Raw genomic sequence first — 23,474 nt, 5'->3', positions numbered from 1 at the left:
TTGAACAAAATTAAAATTGTTGTATACAGTCTAATTGATGTGTTGATTTTGGGGAAACACAAGACATTTAAGGATATAAGTACCGGTATGGGAAAGTATTCAAGTTTGATATGCAATTTCAATAATGAGAATCTATCCGAAAATTATTTTTATTCATTATTCTTAATATAAGTTATCATAATTTGAAAAGTAGAAAACGCAATTAAAAATTTATATGCTTGAAAGAGTAATATTTTGATGTGTTTAATAAGAATTTAAATTAGAAATACTCATGGTCGAGTTTTAAATGTTTCTAATGTATTTTAAATTGTTGCATACATTAAATATACAAATTTTTTATTCAATTTGGATAGAATGATAAAATTGGTTGGATCAAATTCATAACTTTATTTGCTATATTGTCAAGTTAAAGATGAAATATTGATTATGGTTTAACTAGTATTATTTAATTATGAGAATGTTGCGAATTTATACCTATAGGCTTGAACTACTTTTATACAAGGTCTTCCTGTATGATTTACCCAACCAAGGTAAATTGCAAGTTATTATATCAGCGGGCCAGGTTGTCATAACATCAAAAATAAAAATAATAATAGAGCGAGGAGAGGTAACAGGACACAATTTCCGCTCAAAGGCCCACTATATATATATATATATATATACGGAAAAGAAGTAATCGGGTGCTCCTCTTGAAAGGAATTCTTACTGTCGGTCTTTTCTGTTCTTGTGTTTTCACTGCTCCGCAACCCGCCGTAATCATGACTGAAACAAACGTTTTGTCGAAATCCATAGCGTACGGTCTCTTCATTCTGTAAATTCATTCACTTCAGTAACTGCAGTTTCTTTGTTTTTTGTGTGGTTGATTATTGCTTCAACGAATCAATTAGGGTTTGAATTACAGCCTGATAGTGTGAACCAAATAGGGTTTGGTGTGCTTGAACTTCAAGCCTTGTATACATATATTTATATAATATTGTTTGGGCATCTTCTTGATGGTGTGTCTGAATTTAATTATGTTTGATTCGGCGAGGTGCTGCTGGCCTTACACATTTGAAATCCACATTAGGGTTTGGGACTGCCACACTAATTTATCTGTATTTTAATCATTTTGTAGTAAGATTTGAGCATCAGTTGTCTTTGAACCCTCGACTGTGGATCTTTAATTATTTTCCCAATTGAAAAGAAAGAATAAAAGAAAATAATAGATACTCAGTCTAAGTTCAAGCATCTATTTTTCTCCCTTGCCTTTTATGTGAAATGAAAACTTGTTGTGCTTAAGGTCTCAGTTGCAATACATCTCTTTATTGGCGCGACACTTCTAGTTTTCTTAAATGGGATTGGTTATGATCAAGACAATTAGTACTCTTCTAGTAGGATAATAATTTGTTGGTAAAGTTGACATTTGTGAGCGAACAATTTGCTTTGATACATGTCTCCTTTTACACGTGTGTCGGTATATTTTGAGGTTAACTTATACGGCGCTTTGCTTTTACTTGTCCTCATAGATGAATTGACTAGTATGATCAATAAATGAGATTTTAAGTCTAATTCAAGATCACTGTCATAATGTGCTTGTCTGCTTTCATATATATTTACCATTTTAAAAAAGAATGCATTATCCGAAGATGCCTTCCGGAGTGAAGCTCCTAGTTTTCCAAAGAAGTTTTGATCCGAGAAGTTTGTAAAGCCTGAATTGATAGTGATACAAAATGAATTGATCTTTATTCCCATGTTTGTCAGAGTGTTCGTACTTATTTTTTTCATTTCATGTTATATGGTATTGATTTTGACTTGTCACATATTGTGCTTAGCTAGTTTATGCTAGTTTCTGTATATTCTCACTCTTGGATTATTTGTGTAATTTCAGATCTTGCAGCAATGTTAGCAAACGGATCAGGATCCCACGAAAACAAGAGTTGGACCTTCCTTCCGATGTTTTAGAACAGATCCTGTCCTTGTTAAGCTCTAAGGATAGAGCTCGAGCAAGTCTTGTATCTAGAAAGTGGCGAGACATTGCATATTCTGTCAAAAGGATCCACCGCCCTCCAAAATTTGTTTATTTCGATTTCAATGGCAACATTGGTATCTGCGACCTTGCTTCCTGTCGCTCAAGCAGCATCCCACATCCAAATCGACCAGGCGGTAATGTTTGTTATGCCAAGGATGGTTGGATGCTGTTCCACGAGTCGGATACTGGGGCAATGACTTTCTACAACCCTCACTCTGCAAACCGGATTGAGCTCCCAAAAATAGATTTGAAGTTCTGTAAAGCCGCCTTCTCAGCTCCTCCAACCTCAACAAACTGTGTTGTATTCCTGCTGCACAGTTGCAACACAGAGGCGTGTGTCAATGCCGTCACTTGGTGCCCGGGGGATACGGCATGGACACTTTCCAAGTATGAATATGATCATCCATCCATAAGCTCGACTTGGAAAATTATTGGTGACTACAGCGAAGAAAATCCATCCTGCAGCTCCTGCTGGAAAAGTATTGTGGTTCGCTATGGAATTTTCTACAGTTTTAATATGTTTGGAGATATCGGAGTGTTTGATCCGGTAAGGCGTACATGGGGAGCTCGCTCCTGCAAGCGCCTAAAATCCATTCAGCATATGAACAAGCTTAGGTGGGAATATTTCATCTTCATGGCAGAGTACAAAGGCGACTTCTTTCTAGTGCACATTAGGGGCTACCGGCCAGCAAATGTCTACAAGTTGGATGAAGTTAGCTACAGGTGGTACAAGGTTAAAGACGTAGGCGGTGCAACCTTCTTCTCAAGCACCATTACATCTCTCATCCGGGATGATCTCCCGCATGTCATGAAGAACTGCGTGTATTTCCCAGAGATCGTGGATGCAGAGAGGCACTGCTTAGTGTACTCTATGAAATTGAAGAAGTTCTATAGGAATCTGGAGCACCGTCCATATCTGATTATAAGAAAATTCCCGGACATCTGGATGGACATCAGCAAAGATCCAGAGATGAAAGAGAGGGATGACATTCTCAAAATGAATCGGAAAGTATGGTTGTCATTTGCACGGATGCACCATAAAGCTTTTGGGACAAAGCTCGCCCTTCGGGACTAAGGAGACTTGTTAGTTACATGATAATTTCCTACCATGTAATTGTTGTATTGTGAAGCACCAAGTTGAAGTGTGAAGGAATACTATACATCCATCCCCTCGAATGCCATTAGACTTATAAATACTTGATGTATTCTTTATCAAATCTACACCGTTAGACTTAAATCTTTCAGTCTTTCTATTGTTCTCTTTAACATGATTTTACAATTCTGTAATAGTAATAATGGTGGTCTTTCTTTTTGCACTCCTACCAAAGTTAGTATTTCGAAGACGATGCATGGGAAGCGCACGCATGTTGCACGCGATTACCATTTTATATGTACTATTATATATCAGTTAGGAAAAGTGCTTAAAAGCCTATATTTCCTACTCTTGGGTCAGTATTTAATGTAATGAATATGATTAGAGAGACAATGTAAAAATGCAGTCTCATCTTAAAGTTAATAAATTTGTATACAACATTGATCGCAAAGCATATATATATATATATATAGTTGCGAGAAAAATTTATGTTTGACAAATCACATTGATTTGAAATTTTCTGAGCATTTTAGGGATGAAATTAAACAAGTGAATCTATATATCTAGTGTGAAGAATAGAAGTTGAAATTTATGATGGAAAAATTGCAATGATTTGAAATTTGGCGACGAATCCATGGGTGAATTAGATAGGTTCGTCTATTGTCATCTTTTAAATAAGCTCTATGGCATAATGGAATTTGTCCAAACAAATCTCTAATATATAAATATATATTCAGCATCTTTTAATATACTAAGCAACGTACTCGGATAGTATTTTTCTTCGCACATAAAATACCGGATGCATTCCATCCCATGTCTCTCATTCACACCAGCATGTTTTCCTTAATGTAAGAAGTTTCAGTGCTTCTGGAGAAGAGTGTTGCCACTCTTAGATCTACTACCTTAATCAATCCAACCAATAAGGTTTTATTCCATCCCTACAGGACCTTCAGGGGCATCAATCCAAAAGTTGTTAAGAAGAGATTGAATGCTCAAGTCGAAAGCATTCACTCCGGGATAGTATCTTTTTTTGCGCATTGAATACATGAGGCGGCGTTTGTTGTGCAATTGAAACCTCGGGAAATAAATATTGTCCCCCATTTTTCCCGGAAAATCTGCTTTGATATAGGAAGTTACAAAGCTAGCAAAGAAAGTCCTGCCATTTAGATTCTCCAGTTTCTCCCAAAACCCAGGGACTTCATCTAACCTAAATACAGCTGCTACAACTCCGAACTGAGCATACACTGCCACGATCTCACCATCATGCTCGCTAATACTCTTTGTTTCCACCAATCACCAACTGGGGGGAATCACAAACAATTAGGGGATTGATCGGGAGAACATTCCAAGAACGTTATTTTGGGCCATAAAATCCCACCCATGCAAAAAATATTATATGTATACTCCATTATCATTTTTGTCATGTATTTATGTTTCGGTCAAAATATATCCCACATTTACAAAAGTTGTTATTTATATCATTTGGCAGCGCGTGACGTGACGTTCACACCACGCTCGATCATACGCGACCAAAAAATAGAAATAGTAACTTTTGCAAACATATGGGATATATTTTGCTAGCTAGATAAGTATATGAAAAAAATAATAATAGAATATACATGGGATATTTTTTGCAATTTTTCCCAACCAGTTATATTGAGACTATACTCCAAACAATCCTATTATATAGGCTGCAACGAGATCTTAGGTTGTTTTCATATATAATGGTAGTTCATTCTTTGTCCCCCGGGCGGCAAGTGTGGATGGCAACGGTATCGGGTGTCACCTCATCTACTGTGAAGAGTATACAACTCGACGACGTTGGAGGAGCAGAAAAGGCCACTTCATTCCAATTCTCTTCTAGTTTGGAGCATTCTATCTCTCTGCATAGAAGGAAAATTTCAAATGTCCGTAGGTCATAAGCGTTCCATTATATGATAAAGAAGTCTTGTATTAGTGCATGTTTGTCACATATTTTATACATATATGCCGCACATATATATAGTTCATGAAGCCGTGTCAACAGTGGCCGTCTCAAGATTTAATCTGCGTATTTATCCATCAAAATTTGTTAGTTCATTTTTATTTTATTTTTTCAGTCTGATCTATTAATTCCAATCTAATACTTGCAGGATCTCTGGGAAAAGAAGTATCGAATCACGCCTCAGCATCAAAGAAAGGTCGCATATATCAAAGAAGCCATCTTTCTTTCGGACAGCACAATCATCGGAGGCCAGTTTGTCTTTTTGAGAGACGTTGCTATGTCTCGCCATTTTCGACAAACACAGCTAGCTCGACCTTTGTCCCCAGAGCTTAATGAGGACATGATTTGTTCTATAATCATCTTTTGTTTTGGAATATTTTGGGATTATCTGCAATTGGAAGAATTAAACCAAAGGTAATGTACTAATTGGGACACTTCAAACACAACTGATTTTGAAATAAAATGATGAGTTCCAAATCAATTCCATAATAACCAACATTAATGATTTTGATATTAATTGGAACAATTAAGACACTGCTGATGCCCAAACCCTAAAACATAAAAATTAAACTAACAAAAATCCCTTGTTCTATTAAGAAGAGGCCTATCCAACCCCAACACCATTTTCAAATGTGCAAAGGCAAAAACAACACGCCAAATCGAGCAAATTCCACAGAAATTAAGTTTCAAACACACCAAATCGTACGTACTTCATTGAAATCATGTCCAAGCCAATCTCAGAGTTTGTTTGGATTAAATATCCAGGTTAAATGTAACTAATAGACTATCAGTCAGATTAAGCGATCTATTAGAATATAATAATAACGGATATAAATCAGGGTTGTAATCGCAGGTTTAAGTTGCGCAGCGTCCATTACTTTTCATATGAGCAACGCAGAAACCCTACCGATTTTCTCATGAGGAGTTGCGCCATAGGCTCGAAGAACACACTACTCCCAATTAAGTCGCGGATCAGAAGAATCTGACAGTGCTAATGGAATCATGTAAGATATAATTAGCTTTATTTTATTATCTCAATTATATCGACACGACATATCCTGAGCTTAGGGTTTAATTCCTTATAAGTTCCAACTGATTTTCGATTCAAACACCAATCAACCACAGGTGAAAAGGAAAACACTAAACTGCAGCTACTGAGCTTAATCACGAATTTACAAAATGAAGAAACCATACTTTTTATTCGATCGATTGCTCCTCCTTTAAGACATGATTGTGGAAGAGCTGAGATGAGCTGAGCAGAATAAACGCAAAGCGACCTTGCTGATTAAGACAGATTGGACTGACTGTTGCGCAATACTGAAGTTCTGGAAATGGAAATGCTACTCCGTGGCTGGTGCATTACACCAGGTTCTCTCACATGAAACAGCTAAACGTCCTTACTTTATTTAGTTGCCATTTATTTCAAGCGGATTTGTAATAAATCTACGGTTAACTTACTATATTTTATTTCAAAAATTTTTGATGGAATTTTTTCGAAGAAATCATCCACTTCGGTTTGTTCATTGATTGTGTTTTTCGAGTGCGATAATTTATGCCTTGATTCTGTTTCTAGTGTGCTTATGTGTGTTTTCCGATTGCAATTCAGGTGCTCGATTTTTGTCATTTTTCGGTTTTTGTTGTTCTCGAATTATATGTTGGTTTTTATTGTTTTTAAAATTGTATTTCAGTAATGCTTGAATTTAAGAAATGAGCATATTATATGGTATTTTTGTCATTTTTCGATTTTTGTTGTTCTCCGGTTGTTACCTTAATAAAAATTTCTAATTGGGTAAGTGCATTAATAAATAGGTCATAATTGTATAATAATGGTGAGGATTTGTAATAAATCTGTAAGATATAAGGTCTTGGATAATATGCTAATGTGAAAAAATAATTCAACATGTAAATTGAGTAAGAACAAGGATAGTTTAGTCGATTTAAATGTATTTTTTGAATCGATTGTCTTAATTAAATTCAGCAATGCTGAATTATTGATTTATGGGATCCTATTTAAACATATAATTTATCAGCATTGGAATATACACAATATACTTCAAACTTGGAATGAGACATTAAAAAAAAAAAAAAAAAAAAAAAAAGGTAATCCAAAAATGGTGCAAAAGAAGGCGAAGGACTAATTGATGCCATTTATGCGCATTCTCAATCACACTATCCAGCATTCACAAATCATGAATGGTTTTGGCGCATTTATGCACATTCTCAATGTTTCTTGACTATAAAATAATTAATGATGTGTATATCTCTAAAATTTAAATTTTTAGATAAGATAATCGTTTAATATTCAACACAACATATAGATGGCCGAGTTCTTAAACTCAAGAAAATAAAAGAGAAAAGAAATCGAATGATAGTTTAAGTCTGAGACAAGTACTCTTACGCGACCATTTTCTACAATAATCAATGTCTCAAGAACCGCCTATAGGACCTTCAGGGGAATCAATCCAAAAGTTGGTAAGAAGAGACTCATCGCTGAGGTCGAAAGCCTTCACTCCCGGATAGTATCTTCTCTTGCGCATTGAATACATGATGCGGTGCTGCTTGTGAAATTGAACCCTTGGGAAATAAATATTGTCCCCCATTTTTCCCGGCAAATCTGCTTTGATATAGGAAGTTACTAAGCTAGCAAAGAAAGTCCTTCCATTCAGATCCTCTATTTTCTCCCAAAACCCATGGACTTCATCTAACCTATATACAGCTGCTACAACGCCGATCTGAGCATACACCGCGACAATCTCACCATCATACTCCGCTAAAAATCTTTGTTTCCACCAATCACCAACGGGTGGAATCTCCAAACAATTAGGGGGACTGATCGGGAGAACTTTCCAAGAACATTGTTCTGTATGGTAAACCCCCACCCAACCAGTTGTACTGAGACTATAAAAAATTCCGTTGCAGACAACAATCCTATTATATAGGCTGCAACAAAAGTTACGGTTGTTTTCACATACCATGGTAGTCCATTCTTTGTCCCCCGGGTGGCAAGTGTGGATGGCAACAGAGTCGGGTGTCACCTCATCCACTGTGAAGACTATACAACTCGGCAATGTTGGAGGAGCAGAAAAGGCCACTTTATTCCAATTCCCTTCTAGTTTGGGGCATTCTATCTCTGTCCGAGTATATGGATTTGTGAAAAAGAGTCGGCAAGTGTAATGGTCGAAACTAAGCAACCAACCATACTTGACATAGTAGATGGCAGCAGGTCTTAGCCCTGGCAATGTAAGCCAATGTGTTTTGCCTTGTGTTAGATCATAAAAGCTGAAGAACCAGCTGCGTTCAGGGATATCCATCGGCCATGGAATTTTGTTTATCTTCCGAACCGAAACAGCAGCAGCCAGCCAATTCTTGCAGACAACAGATGCGCGGATGTTGTCTATGAGGCTTAACCGCGAAAGAATCAATTCCAGAACCTCTTTTGAAAGATCAGATCTTGCCTCTTGCTCTGCTGTCTCATTCGAAACTCTGTTGTTGCTGCCGCTTGTGTTAGCCAATCTGCTAGTAATGAAACACAAAATAAACCATAATGAAGAAAACAAAAATGATAACAAATGAACTGTAATGTCTATGATTCAGACAAACGAGTCGAACAAAAGTAGACACATGACTTGTTGGTGTAGAGGATTATATTTCTGATAAAAAAAAAAAAAAAAAATCAGAAGGCAAAGAGTTAATGAAAGTGAGTGTGACAAGCAAAACAAGTGCAAAAAAAATAAATAATTTAATTAAATAAGAATGTGTGATTAGTTTAAAAAAAAAAAATCTTTAAAGATAAAAATTAAGTGAAGAAGGCTATAAAGAAACATGGATTAAAAATCCATGAAGATCAAAATTGAAATTTACTGTAAATTTTTCAACATTCAAACTAAAAAGTATTTGTCTCAATTAAGATGTATTCTTAATTGAACAAAGAAGTCTAAAAATTTAATATTCTAGTAGAAAATAATAGATTTAGAAACTTACTCATTGAGCCTCTTGCTCCGTCTTAGAAACATTTTTCCACTTTAAAACCTGCTTATATGTACACAACAACATTAAGTTAGATCTCATTTTACTTTAGGGTGTGTTTGTTTGGGGGTTTGGATTTTGAGTTGGGATTTGAATAGTAAAAATTTTGAATTTGAATAGTTGTATGATGTGATATAAATAGGGTTTGATGTGATGTTTTGAATGTAAAATTGATTTTTAGTATAATATAAAAAATGAAAAATAGGTGTTTGATTTGATATTTTTGGGGGAAAAAAATTGGATGAATACTGGAAATCCACCAAAATCCTTCAAACAAACACACGGTATAGTTAACATTGTCACATAGAAACTCATAACTAAAAAAACAAGTTTATCAAAGTGAATGCGACAAAACACGAATGCAAGAAATATACTTTGTCGGAATTATGAATTCATTAAAATGAATGCGACAAAACACCGAATGCAAGAAATATAGTTTCTTAGAATGAGTTCATTAAAGTGAATGCAACAAATATATGTTTTCAAACATTAAACAAATGCGATAAAAATTATCTAAAAACTATATATATTTGTCCATACAAAAGTAAAAAAAATGATATATTTACATAACACCGTCAATTTATAACATAAAAATATATGAAAGCAATATGTTAAATACAATTACAGAATTACTATAGTAAGTTTAACATTATAGTCGAGTCGTGATCGACACAAATTATCATAACAAATTCCAATGATCAATAAACAAATTAAAAACAACATTTTAGGTTTTTCTTTCTTAAACAAGAGTTGAGTTTCTACCAGAAAAGTACAAAAATGCTAAATGAACTTAAAATCATCTTGTTCAAGAAAAAGAGAAGATTTATAAAACCCAATCATCAAAGCAGAGTTCAACAATCAATTAGAAAATTAGTATTTGGATTTTTCTTCTTCATTTTTTTTTTTTTCTTGTATTAGCAATTGGTTTCTATAAGTAAAAACCCTAAAGTGAACTTCAATTAGTTTCTGTAAGTACACAATCCTAGCAATTGATGTGCTGTAAATAGAATCCAATCCAATGATCAAGAAGCAAATTATTAATAATAATAATTATTGTGCTGTAAATAGAATCCAATCCAATGATCAAGAAGCAAATTAAAACAAAAAATAATAATATAATAATAATAATAGCTTCTCCATGAATTCCCAAAAAAAGATATAAAACCTAGGTAAACTTCAATCTATCATGTTTAACTAAGAAAAACCTGACCAATTAAACAAGTTTTTCGATGTTAATACAAAATCCAAACCCTAAACCCAATATATAAAAATATTTTAAAACCTAGGGTTCATCACCATCGTGTATATATATATTTCAAAACCCTAAATTGAATTGGGCATCTCATCAAACAGAAATAATCAAAATCAGCAAAAACAAAATTGAATTTAAAAATCGGAAAAAACTCATAATTTGACTTACTTTGTTCCTGTCCCGACCATCGCTCAATCGACAGCAGCCATTGTGTGTCCCTCCTCCCACGAAAACGCAGTGACTGCTGCTCGATCTCTGCCGCGGTATTTATAACAGCTGAATTCTGACACATCTCAAAATCAAAACGACGACGTTTTACACCCCAAAGCCGCCAGCCAGGCGATGATTACGATGCTGCGCTCACCTCACATGTACAAAATTGATTTGCTGACGAGCAGACCTAAACTAAGAATTATAATCTCCAGCAGTTTCATTTTAAATGATACGGTTAAATTTAAGATAATAGATACTCCCTCTGTTCTAATATAATAATTTTTTTTTACTATTTTTATCTGTACCAAAGCAATGTATTATTTTCATAAATAACTATATCACTGTAAAACTATCTTTATAATAATTTTTCTTTACTATTTTTATCTGTACCAAATCAATGTATCATTTTCATAAATAACTATATCATTGTAAAACTATCTTTATAATAATTTTTCTTTACTATTTTTATCTGTACCAAATCAATGTATCATTTCCATAAATAACTATATCACTGTAAAACTATATTTATTTTTTTACTAATATTAGACAATTACCACGCTTTTTACGCAAGTACACTCACAAGGGTAAAAAAGTTATTTATTCATATTTTTATCCACTACCAATGTAATATCAATATTACTTAAATCTCGTGTCAAACACAACCCAAACTATAGTTCTAGTACGGAGGGATTAGTATTTAATTAGGGTATGTTTGTTTAATTTTGTTTAGTAGAATTTTTATGATTATTTTATTACTCAATCATTTAAATTTATTCTAAAAGTATTATATTTATGTTTTACTATTGATTTAAAACATCACATGGTGATTGTTAATTAGTTTATTCAATTTACTAATTAGTAAAGTTGAGGTTAACGAGGATACTAGTACGAAGAAATTCAAGTCCCGAGCTCGAGGACGTAGTTATGCGATAAAAAGAACTACCTGTCATATAATTATTGTAAAATTAGTTGGTGTGACTAATTGCATATTTTTTAGCTACTTGAGCTTAAGTGTTGGTAATATAGCTTTTTAATATTACTTATTCTTTCGTAAAATAATAATTAAATATATTTTTATTTTATTTTTAAAATATTTAATTGCATTTGTTCAGTGTATAAGAATTTTTTAGATTTTAAAATTTCTAGATAACAAAAAAATCATAGTAAAAAGTGAAATTATAAAAATAAATAAATAAATTTCAGTAGAGAATGTGAATGAATTTTGCCCTACAATGTTATTACTATTATTATTGAGCAAATTAACAATATCATCATATTTAATACTATTTAAATCTAAAATATTATATAAAATATTTTCAAACAAGTAAAGCTTAACTTAAAATGAATTTTTTTTTCATAAAGAAAATTAAATATTGATTAGTTAGATTTGTTCACTTAATATAAAAAGAAAGAATGTCAACTTTCCCATATGAGCATTCCATAGGTAATGATTACTTGAATGTTACATGAAGAACATAAATAGTTCAACTATACGCCTTTTCTTAATCTTATTTTTTAAAATAATAATAATAATAATAGTAAAATATTGTAATATTATTATAGAATTAGCCAATAGAAATATTAATTATTTATACAGCTAACCACTATTTTATATTTTGTATATTATATATTGTATGTAATATATAAGTAAATATATATATATATAGACGTGTGTGTGAGTGTGTATATATATATATGTATATAGTATGTAGGCTATTGTATATATATTATATTATATAATGTATGTATGTATATATAAATGTATGTATGATATTGTTGACGAGAAGATTTGGTGGAGTAACTGTAAATGTTTGTTTCCTTCATGCATTTTCTTCTTTTTACATTGTGAAACATACACATATATATATTAAATGGAGATGATAACAGATGGCTATGAAATTGCCAACAAGACCTCTGTGTAGCCTTTATGCTGATTTGATTAAATGCATCCATTTATGTAGGCGTATTGATTATGTGTACAACATAAAGGTTATAATGCAACACCTTACGAATGAATTTTTATAATTTTATATTAAAGGCTTATAAAAAGAATTTTATCTTTAAATTAAAATATACCCAACTCCAGTTTCCAACATTAATTGGATGCCAAATTCGATTGCTTCAATAATTTAATCAATTTAGAAGGGGGGGAAGCACATTGCCCTAACTCTATGGGCCCATATTTTTATTATATAAGCCCAGCCCGCTTAATCCACATTCACAAACCCGGTTTATTATACTAAATCCGGCCCACTTTAGGAGGCCCGCCCATTTCACAAAATCCAGCCCAGGTCAACACTTTAGCTCCATTAGGCAAAAGTTCGGCCCACTTTACTATAATGTATTTACCATTTAAAAAAATAAAAAATCAAATACATTCAATCAAATATTTATTTTACACTAAATAAGAACGTATCAAAAATCATTTAATAATTTAATAGTTCACTTATAAATTACACAAGTCTCAAAACTATTAAAACCTCAAAATTCATAATACTAAGATAAACTTCAAAATAATTTTGGGTAACCCCAAAACTGCATTAATATTAATCATAAAAATAAAGACCTATAAATAGGACTTTCCATGGCATGGTTGGGATTGAATTTGTGATCGAGGTCATGAGTTCAAACTGTAATTAAATATTTATTTTTTATTGCAATGACAAGATATATATTTGAAAATAAATCACTTCAATTTCAATTAAGGCTTCCTAATGAAAACCTATCAATCAAAAGCCACACAAGACATTTTAACACAAATTATCATCCAATCCAAATACCATAAACTTGTCAATTTTGACAAACGGGAATGTCAGCACACCAAATAGGCCAAATTTTGAAGATAAGGACATACATACACATCATATCATATATAAGCAAAGAATACAAAAAATAAATTAAATTAAATTAAATTAACAGGTAAATTAATCACACAAAGATAAGGGCATCTTTCAATTTAATTAAACTTTGGCAAAAGAAAATAAAAAGAAAAAGAAAATAAAAGAGGGATAAAGAGAGAACCCATTGTGTTGTGTTGTGTGGCCTTAACAGCAGCAAAGGAAAAAGCAAAACATTCCTGACTTGAAGAATCCTTCTTTACTTTGAGTTCTGATTCCCTCCATCACTTTCCCTCCCCTGCATCGAATACGATTCCGTCGTCGTCATCGTCATTTTTACCGGGATATATATAATACAAATGTATAACCAAAAGTACGTTGACGAGTCCAAAGGAAAAGGGAGATCAAACCAGAAGAATCACACATTCCTTACAGATTGAATGCGAGCAACGACTTACAAGCAATGTCGTCGAATGGATGACTTTTGTTGCTCCATGACAACCTCGGAGCGCGCCATTGTTTCGATCTTCAATCCTGAGCTGAGCATCAAGTAAAAGGCAAAGATATTACAAAGAACATATCAATGTAACGTAAAGATTAATACTAATGATAATCACAAGACAATGTTGTTATGCATACTAGGTTCATGTCCGAGTAGCAGATGCAAGAATTGGATCGAGTACAATCACTTTAATTACTTTCTCTTCGAAAGGTTCCCATGAGTCGGGACCAGATAGTTCTTGATGCCATTTCAAGAATTTTAAAGATCTAACCGGGGACCTCGTCTCCCACCCTCTAGGATGAATATGTACCAAACTTACCAAAGGAGACAAAAAGGAATGTATTCGACACGTCGTTCTTAGCCTCAAGACAACATCCAAGATCTAATGTTAGGTCGAGACATTACACTAACTGATCATGACACGACGAAACTAAATAGGACATACTGAGTAAGAAGGAAACAAATACATTTGTTACCCAAACAAAAGTCGAAAGGAAGCATCTATATGCATAGAATTCTTTCTTTCTTTTTCTCTATGTATCCGATGCTTCAGTCAACAGAATCTTCTGAAACTCAGTATGTTTTAGGACATAATATGTAGTGGATTCTCGCAATCTATATTAGTGCAAGGACAAGATTCCACCGTTGGTGCGGGGAATCCGGTTCGTAGTCTCTCTCTGCAGTTGACAAGTATGCGTGCAACGAAAAGAAAGAATAAGGATGTGGATCTATTCCTCGACGAACTATAAACAAATTTAAAAAATTTCTCAGAGAATTTTCAGTATGCTATTGTTGCATGTAAGGACCTACGAATGCAATGCAAGAAATAAACGAAGTGTGTGATAGCTTTTCGCCTCGGTGATAAGATTGGATTGGATCTTACTGTTTTTTCACCTTGTCCGAGATTCTATGCCTCGCTTGTCCCCTACTCTCGCATCCTTCTTTTTTCGTCCCCTGTCCTTATAAGACATCCTCAAACACAACATTCAGCGAGGAGTGAAATATAAGAGCAGTGGAAGATATATAACATCAGATTATCAAACGATCCGATATATATATATGTGTATGTATTATCAGCAAGGAAAGAGCCCTCACCTTTCATCAAGGCTGATGCTTTCCACCGATGCCAAGCCGAGGCTAAAATGGACTCCCGACCTCCATGAGCGTTTTGTCGAAGCAGTAAACCAGTTGGGAGGAGCTGAAAGTAAGAAGGGATTGTAATAATTTTTTTTAACTTTACGAGTACCAAACAATGTTGTCTTGCTGCATTCGACTAAATATATCGCATTGCAGAAGCTACTCCGAAAGCAGTCTTGAAACTTATGGGGATTCAAGGATTAACCTTGTACCATTTGAAGAGCCATCTTCAGGTACTCCCAACTGAACAATATTCGATCTCTGCAAAATGCTTCTTACATTCTTAACTTTTCTTGCAGAAATACAGACTCAGTAAGAATGTTCTTGGACAAGCTAACAATGGAGGAAATAAAGCTTGTAAGAGAATCTTTAAATTGCTTGAACATAAAGTATCGAAAACACACACATAGATAGATATAATGTGAGAAATTCAATTATATTTTGATAGCAGACACAGCAGATAGAATAACTGAAATGAATGGAACTCAGATTAGGACACAAAGCATCGAAGCCCAGACAACAAAGTAAGAACCAAAATCTTAGAACATTGTTTGTTTTTTTGGCGTAGTTTCGAGTTTATTTAGTAGATGTTGTTACGGTTTTGGCAGACACATGCCCTTAGGTGACACAATGCAAATGCAAATCGAAGTGCAGCAAAGATTACACGAACAACTTGAGGTAAACAGCGAAGACAATATATTCCAATTGGTTAGAACATAGGCAGGAATTTTAATTTTATCCTAGTATTCGACTAACGAATCCATCAACCATGAGAAAAATATGTTCTAAGTTCATCTGTAAGAAATCAAATGCACAATCAATAAAATGTAACTGAACCTGATGTTATGACAAGGCTTACTTCATGTTTACAGATTCAGCGTCGACTCCAGCAGCGTATAGAAGCTCAAGGCAAGTATTTGCAGGCTGTGCTTGAAAAAGCCGAGGAAACACTCGGAAGACAGAGCTTGGGAACGATCGGTGTGGAAGCAGCTAAGGTTCAATTGTCTGCTCTGGTTTCCAAGGTATCAACCCAATGTCTGAATCCTTCCTTCTCGGGAATCAACGATACCTCTCAACCAGCAGATTGGTCAACAGCTAAAAAATTCAGAGCATCTACAGAAACACAGATGAACTGCAATGCAGGGAACCTACTGAAAAAGGAAGAACATCATCAATGGTGTGAGGACACAAAGGATGTAATAAATTTTCTTACAATGGAAAACAACAACATGACACAAACAAACTTCAGTGGTTTAACAATGTCCATAGGTCATCAGAGTAGTGAATGGAATAGCAGCAATCATTTAGTTAGTTCAGATACGAAGAAGAGAACATTACCAGAGACAAAGGCGCCGCCGCCGCCGTCCATCTTTTCCACTAAACTGGATCTCAACACATATGAGAAAAATGATGCTCATCCAAGCTGTCGACAAACTAGATTCAAATGGCTTTAGCTGGAACTGAGAGATGTAAATGATCTTGTCTGAATAATATTTGAAAAGCAAGAATTGGTTCAGTCTTAGAAAGCAGCATTTACCAACAGAACTGTGCAATTTGAATAGCACAAATGTTGGGAAGACTCAAACAAAGAGATGATGAAGAACAACAATCAAGAGATTCATCGAGTGACTTTTTTATTCCACATGAATTTACACAAGCCTTGTCTCTTTCCTTTCTGTAAAACATTTACAACAAAAACAATCAGAAATTGAGAATTGTCTTAAACAGAAAAGTTGACCTGTCTCAAAAGTCAAATTTTCTGCTGCTATTTTAGTTTTAGTACGGGCAAGAAATCCAAATGGCCCAACCAGGACAAAGCCCAATGGTTTTGCACCTGTTATATTTTTTAGAATTTCAAATTTGTATATAAAATATAGAAAATATCTAAACATCCTCTCAAATTCAAATAATTTATAAACCAACATAAACTTTCCGAAAGAGGTTGAAGATGATGTTAGAATCGTTCATTGAGTCAGAATCATGAATAGGAAAGTCGAAAATAAGACTCTCAATCAATAACATTGAAAATAGATTGTTTTAATTATTATACATATTTTTAATATAATAGGAACGAAATTGCAATTGAAGGACTAAGTTGTAAATATTTATAAAATAAATAAATTAAAAAAAAAATAAAAAATAAAATACACAAGTCATTGGAGGGTATAGAAGGCATATAGAAGAAGGGGTAGGGTAATTTAATCCATATAAAATATGCTCCATTAAACATAAAAATTAATTGCATTTATTACCTTTCACTTATGATGTTTTTGTTCTTCCACAATTTGGATTGACAAATGCGTGATTGTTCTGACTGAATTACTATCAGTCAACTGGATAGATTATCCTCACCATTCATCCCAACCAAGTGCGCCATTTAATCTTTGCATGTCAATATACCACAACAACCAAAAAAAACTGGTCCACCAAAGAATAAATTTTGTAACCGCCCTCGTTTTTCACGTAACAACCCAATAAATAAATTTTTAAAAATAATTCACTCTTTACCATACAGCAATCATATCAATAGTTCGCCACTAATTATGTGCTGATGAGATACCTGACGACAGGCCGGTGATTTTCCAAAGTGAGTTCCATCAAACACTGTTTAAATTTAAATTCTTTTACTTTGGTTTAAATTGTTGACTATTTACATCGATTATTTTTCTCTTTTATAGTTCTAAATACAATTTATAAAATTAATCGAAAGAAAAAATAAGGACAAACTGAACAAAATTATACTCAAATAGAACTCCATGCCAAAAGCAAAAAATAACAAACAAAATTAGATGGGGGGAGTATTATTCAAAAAGAATTATGACAAGTAATGTTTGACTAGAATACATATATTATCCTACAGCCGTTTGCTTTTAAAAAGATTACAACATAAATATAAAATATAGTTAGTATATCAAAATAAATGAATCTATCTAAATTTTCTACTCATTATGACAGCTAGGATGCCATAATTAGGACTGTTATTTATAAAAGTTCAAGCTCAATTCAACTTGAGCAAGCTTGAACTTTAATTACAAGGGAAGTAGATTGTACACAAACTCATATTTGCAATTGCAAACTACTCAACCTTGTACATGGAGCAAACATGAACTCAAAATTTGAGTTGATTGACTGGAATCGAAAGTCTTTGCGTCAATAAGTTCTAACTATTCACAATCCCATTTCGGAGTTGTGTAGAAAACTGTTATCTTTACAATAGGCAATGGCAATTGCATCATTAGGTCCAGTGGACCTAGACAAGCATTTTATAAGTTAAAAATTTACAAAAACTACCAACTTAATGGTACACAAAAGTCACCCACTAATGTGTGTGTGCACGTATATTTATATATATGGATATATATTTAATGTCTACCTAATAACATAAACACATAATAGTTGATATTAACTCACAATCTTTGTTTATACTTCTCCACAATTAAATAAACAAAAACTAGGCTGAGTTTTGCTCAAAATAGAACTACAATAAATTGTTTGTTCCATTCCTTTATGCACAAAGGTATGTGTTCAAAGCTGACATTAATACAAACATAACTTTAGACAAATAAAATGTTATATTGTTCAATCTTTGTATAATATTTCATATTGAGCACATTAAATATATATATATATATATATCCACTACACCTATTCGCTCTGTAAGGGTATTTAGTTGTGGGTTTTAGTTTATTCGTTTGGATTTTTTAATAGTAAAAAGTTGAATTTGAATAGTTGTTTGATGTGATATAAATAGAGGTTGATATGATGTTTTGAATGTAAAATAAATTTGTAATATAATGTAAAAAAAGAAGAGTAATTATTTGATTTGATGTTTTTTTAGAAAAAAAAAAGAATTTAAACAGTAAAAACTTATGGTAAAACTCACAAAAGAACACAACGTAACTTTTTATCTTCAAATAATACACACTATTTGATCCACTGAAGGATACTATGTAGATATTGCAAGTAGTCTTTAGCCACACAGTTGAAGAAACCAATATGGAACAAACTAAGAGACACCAAAAACAAGTTGAAATGCTAGTATAGCTTAACAGTAAAAAGGCAGGTTTGAATTCTCTAAGGTAAAGGACTATGAGCAGTAAAACATATTACAGATCATGGCTGATGACACCCCAATAAGTGAATGATGGCTTTGTTGAAAATATTCTATAATAGAAGGGGAAACTCAGAGCTCTGCTCATATAAATACTACACATGCATGCCCTTCCTAAAGCAAAAACAAATTCATTACCATCAACCCTTCAAGTTCCTATCTTACCCTACACATATAAGTATGGGCAACTGCCTAATTGTTCAAGAAAAGGCCGTCAAGATAATGGAAACAGATGCAAATCAAGTGCCATCAGAAACTTCGCATAATGCAATATTTGAAGAGGTTTCGGAAGTAAAATACCTTCACCGTAATGATGAACTGAAGAATCTGGTTCCTATACGAGCTACACCTCCCATGCCTATCAAGAAGATCAATAAGAAAGTTAAATTTTCAGACGATGTGTTGGAAGATGCACGGGTTGTGAGAATTAAGCTTGTGATCAGCAAACGAGAGCTACAGGCAATGCTTAGTAAAGGAGGAGTTTCAGTTGATCACAGAGTTTTGGGCGTTCAGAAAAAAGAACACATGAAGATCATAGGAGAAGATGAGCAGAGCAGTGGTGTGACCCCAAAAGTATGGTCCACGGCCCTCGAAAGCATCCCCGAAGTAAACTAACTTTCAAATTGTAAATACAGTCCAGAAGATATCAACGAAAACAAAACAGGATTCATGTTTTCATGTTAGACTTCTTTTAGATGCAAAACATATTGCACTATAGTTCAGCCAGAAGCCATTCAAAGCTAAATAACAACTTGTATTACAATAATGACTTATATTTTTACAGTGAACTGATTCAATCAGAATGCTGAAATCATGAAGTCGTATAGTCATAAGCATGAATAATGGCCAAAATTCCTTCGAGCTTAGGGTTTTGATCACCTGAACTTTGATATCCCCCAAGTGATGGAGTTCGAATCCAAATCGAACACTCCAACGCTAAAAATCACCGGTGCAGCGCTCCGAAAGGTAAGGAATCTCCCGTCCATCGCAAAGTGCACAATGCTGTACCAAAATCCGAAGCGCAGCCCGAACTATTTTTCTTTACTGAAACAAAAGAGAGAAAATCCAATTAGAAACATACCATCATTGAACAGTTCATTTATGGCGAAGGAAGACGTGACGATATTGTCAGGAACGTTGATCACCGTCTCTCCGCGTCCCACTACTCTTCGCCAAGGCGTGTTAGCACGTGATCCGCCTTCCGAAAGCTTCGGACACGTTCGGTGATATCTCCGCGCCTCCGGCCTCCGGCGACACCGCCGTATGTTTGTGACTGCTCAGCCTGCATCCGTCACCGGAGTTAGTGCTACGTATCGACATATGTAACGGCATTGAGCCATTTAATTTAATTGGGCCTTTTTTCAGTGTCTATTGGGCCTTAGGGGGGCTATATTGGGTCTTGACAGAATCAAATAAACTCTATTGAACGCGTCCACTAATATTTTATATTCAATATTAAATTATTTTTTTTTATACTCACTCCGTCCACGAGTAAATAACTATTTGTTTTTTACACATAATTTTAGAAATATTAGTATTATATTGAAATATAGTAGAAATGACTAAAATAACCTTATTAGTATGTGTGATATAGAGGTGATGATATTTGTGTAATATATTGTAAGTTGTAAGGGTATTTGTAATGTTAAGTATATAGTACAGTTACTAAAAAAAAGAAATTGATACTTTATTATGGACAGACTAAAATGGAAAAATGAATATTTTGTTATGGAACGGAGGGAGTAATATATATCTTCTTAGTTTATTTTCTATAACATAAGAACAACCGGTACAAATATTACATCTACTTCATTATCTATTTTATCTCTCTCATCTACGTCGTATTCAACTCAATATTTAAATTACTTTATTTACCACTTGTTATAGTAATCACTTTCAACAAATTACTTTTAGGGTTTGTTTCGTTCAAACGAGGAGAGGGGAGGGGAGGGGGGTTGAAGAGAGGGAAAAAAATATTAAAATTGTAATAACGTGTTTGGTTCATACGAGAGGGAGGGGGGAGGGGAGGTGAAGGGAGGGAAAAAAATATTGAAATTGTAATAGTGTGTTTGGTTCATACATTATTACATCTTAGAAGAATCAAATAATTTATACATTAGTTATTTATTAAATTTACCAATCAAGATAAACAATAGTTTTACGTATAAATAAAAACACTATAACAAAAATTATATAAACTAAGTATATTATAAAAATATTTTATATTTTATAATTTTTAATATTAATTAAATTATTTACTTATCTTAATTTTAATTTATAATTATTTTTACTATACAATAATGATTTTTACTAGTACATTTCTTAATTACTTACTAATTATATTTTATCTAAATTATCATATTTACATATATTACATGAGACAAAAGAAGTAAAATATTAGTATTATAGATATAATTATATGCTAATTTGTAATTTATTAAAAAATATTATAATTAAACTTGATTAAAAAAATTAATTAAAACTATTTTAAAATATATAATATAATTTTAATATATATTAATATTTATTTGATATAATTAAAAATAAAATAAATGAATATTAAAATTTTGAAAGATGTTATAAAATTTTTAATAAAATATATAAAAGGTATAATAGACAATTAGATAAAAAAAAAAAAAATTAATAAAATCCCCCCTCCAAATTCCTCCAAATTGGAGGGGAAAAAAAAAAAAAAATTGACTCCCCTCCCCTCTAAAAAAATTTGAATCAAACACAAAAAAAAATTTATAATTCCCTCACCTTCTCTCTTCTTCCATCATAAACCCTCAAACCAAACAGACTTTTATTATTCTATAGGATCCACACTAATTTATTTATTTTTATATATTTTTATGGCATAATATATAAAAAATATTTATTTATTTATACATATTTCTATTTTTTTTATTATCTAATAATATTTTTATATAATATTATATTAAATTTTTAAATTTTAATCTATATAAATTTTAATATATTAAACATATAATTTACTATTTTAAAAATTAAAATTATTCGAGTAAATCAAAATATATATTAAATAATTTCTGTTGAATTGATAATTTTAAAAAACTTTAAATAATATTTAATTATTTTTTTGTTAATTTTTGTTAAAAGGTAATCCGTTTTTTACGAATGTAATAAATAGTGAATAACTGTATTTTAAAGATAATACTCCCTCCGTCCCAAATACCATGTCCACGTTGTCGTTTCTATCCGTCCCACATACCATGTCATTTTCCTTTTTGAAAATGATTATACACTTTAATCTCATTTTAAGTTTTTTAATTTTATTTTTTAATTTTAATTAAACTAATTAGTTATCTTAATTTTAATTTATAATTATTTATAATATATGATAATTATTTTCATTCATACATTCTTAATTATCTACTAATTACACCCCTCCTAAAATAAGTACTGTGTCTACAATGTAGCAGACACGGTATCTGGGATGAAGAAAGTAAGAAATATAACTAGTTATTGTAGTAAAAACTTAAAAGATAATCATAAAGTAATAAGAGAAATAACCTTAAGAGATGCTCTAATTGGTAGACATTTCAAATAAAAAAGTAGAATATTAGTTTATAAAAGAAAGAAATATTATTTTAAAAATTGTGCTAATAATATATATATATATATTTAGATGGACACATATTTTTATTTAATTTCAAATATTTTGTTTAAAAGGTAAATTGCATAATAATTTTTATATTTTAATATAAATATAAAACTATTTTTTTTTATTTTTTTTATTACGTAAAATTTTATTTTTTTAAATTAAAATATGCATAAAATATTATTTTCGTCCAAAATTGATAAAATTTAATCCGTAGCTAATTATATAAGCTATATACAAATAAAAAATAAAATATTTTAAATAGTATTCCATCCGTTCCTAGTTTTTATTTTCGTTCGTCCCACATAATTTGTGAGAACTCGTGACCTCACGGTCATAAGTTCAGCCCCTACACCACCCACCAGCATCCCTTGCAGGGCAGAATTATTGTGTTGGAGTTTAATTACCCTACTCCGGGACTGGGTATGGTCCTATCTCTCTCCCTATTCTCTCTATAGTTTCCAATCAAGAGGTGTCATTTAAATTTTTTTTTTTCTTATTAAAAATTAATCTTATGATTAAATTGTAATTAATTATTCATTAGGTATTGTAATTATATTTGTCCCGGAAAAATTTCTCCAACAATCTAATTTTGAATTTATTTTTATAAATATTTTAAAAATTGGTTCAAAAATTTCTAATACTATTTGGCGAATTAAGCCTCGAAATCTTTAAAATTGCTTCGAAAATTT

At 32.4% G+C, this 23,474-nt stretch overlaps 2 protein-coding genes and 1 pseudogene across 5 annotated transcripts; 2 read left to right on the top strand and 1 right to left on the bottom strand.

Moving 5' to 3' along the window:
• Window positions 1–1,625: 1,625 nt before the first annotated feature.
• On the top strand, window positions 1,626–3,083 carry LOC127263589 (F-box/kelch-repeat protein At1g57790-like). The gene is made up of 2 exons (XM_051292691.1): window positions 1,626–1,681; window positions 1,868–3,083. Exons 1-2 carry the CDS (start codon window positions 1,626–1,628, stop codon window positions 3,081–3,083), a joined length of 1,272 nt encoding a protein of 423 aa, XP_051148648.1.
• Window positions 3,084–7,384: 4,301 nt separating this feature from the next.
• LOC127263898 (F-box/kelch-repeat protein At1g57790-like) lies at window positions 7,385–10,716 on the bottom strand. Of its 4 annotated transcripts, none has more exons than XM_051293188.1 (3): window positions 10,532–10,716; window positions 9,067–9,114; window positions 7,385–8,601 (listed from the first exon to the last, which is right to left on the bottom strand). In XM_051293188.1, the coding sequence occupies exons 2-3, from the start codon at window positions 9,096–9,098 to the stop codon at window positions 7,512–7,514; spliced, it is 1,122 nt and encodes a 373-aa protein (XP_051149145.1). In that variant the 5' UTR covers window positions 9,099–9,114; window positions 10,532–10,716; the 3' UTR covers window positions 7,385–7,511. The 4 variants fall into 4 exon arrangements, with proteins under 4 accessions (XP_051149145.1, XP_051149146.1, XP_051149147.1 ...); XM_051293189.1 differs by having other exon boundaries at window positions 7,385–8,598; window positions 10,532–10,715; XM_051293190.1 differs by lacking the exon at window positions 9,067–9,114.
• A 4,258-nt stretch (window positions 10,717–14,974) lies between these two features.
• LOC127263409 (myb-related protein 2-like) lies at window positions 14,975–16,709 on the top strand (annotated as a pseudogene).
• The last annotated feature ends 6,765 nt before the right edge of the window (window positions 16,710–23,474 follow it).

This window comes from Andrographis paniculata, unplaced genomic scaffold, assembly GCF_009805555.1.
Source record: "Andrographis paniculata isolate CXL003 unplaced genomic scaffold, ASM980555v1 Contig69END, whole genome shotgun sequence".
NCBI classification, from domain to species: Eukaryota; Viridiplantae; Streptophyta; class Magnoliopsida; order Lamiales; family Acanthaceae; genus Andrographis; species Andrographis paniculata.
Note: the sequence above shows the minus strand (reverse complement) of the source record. Positions and strands in the feature narration are given on the sequence as shown.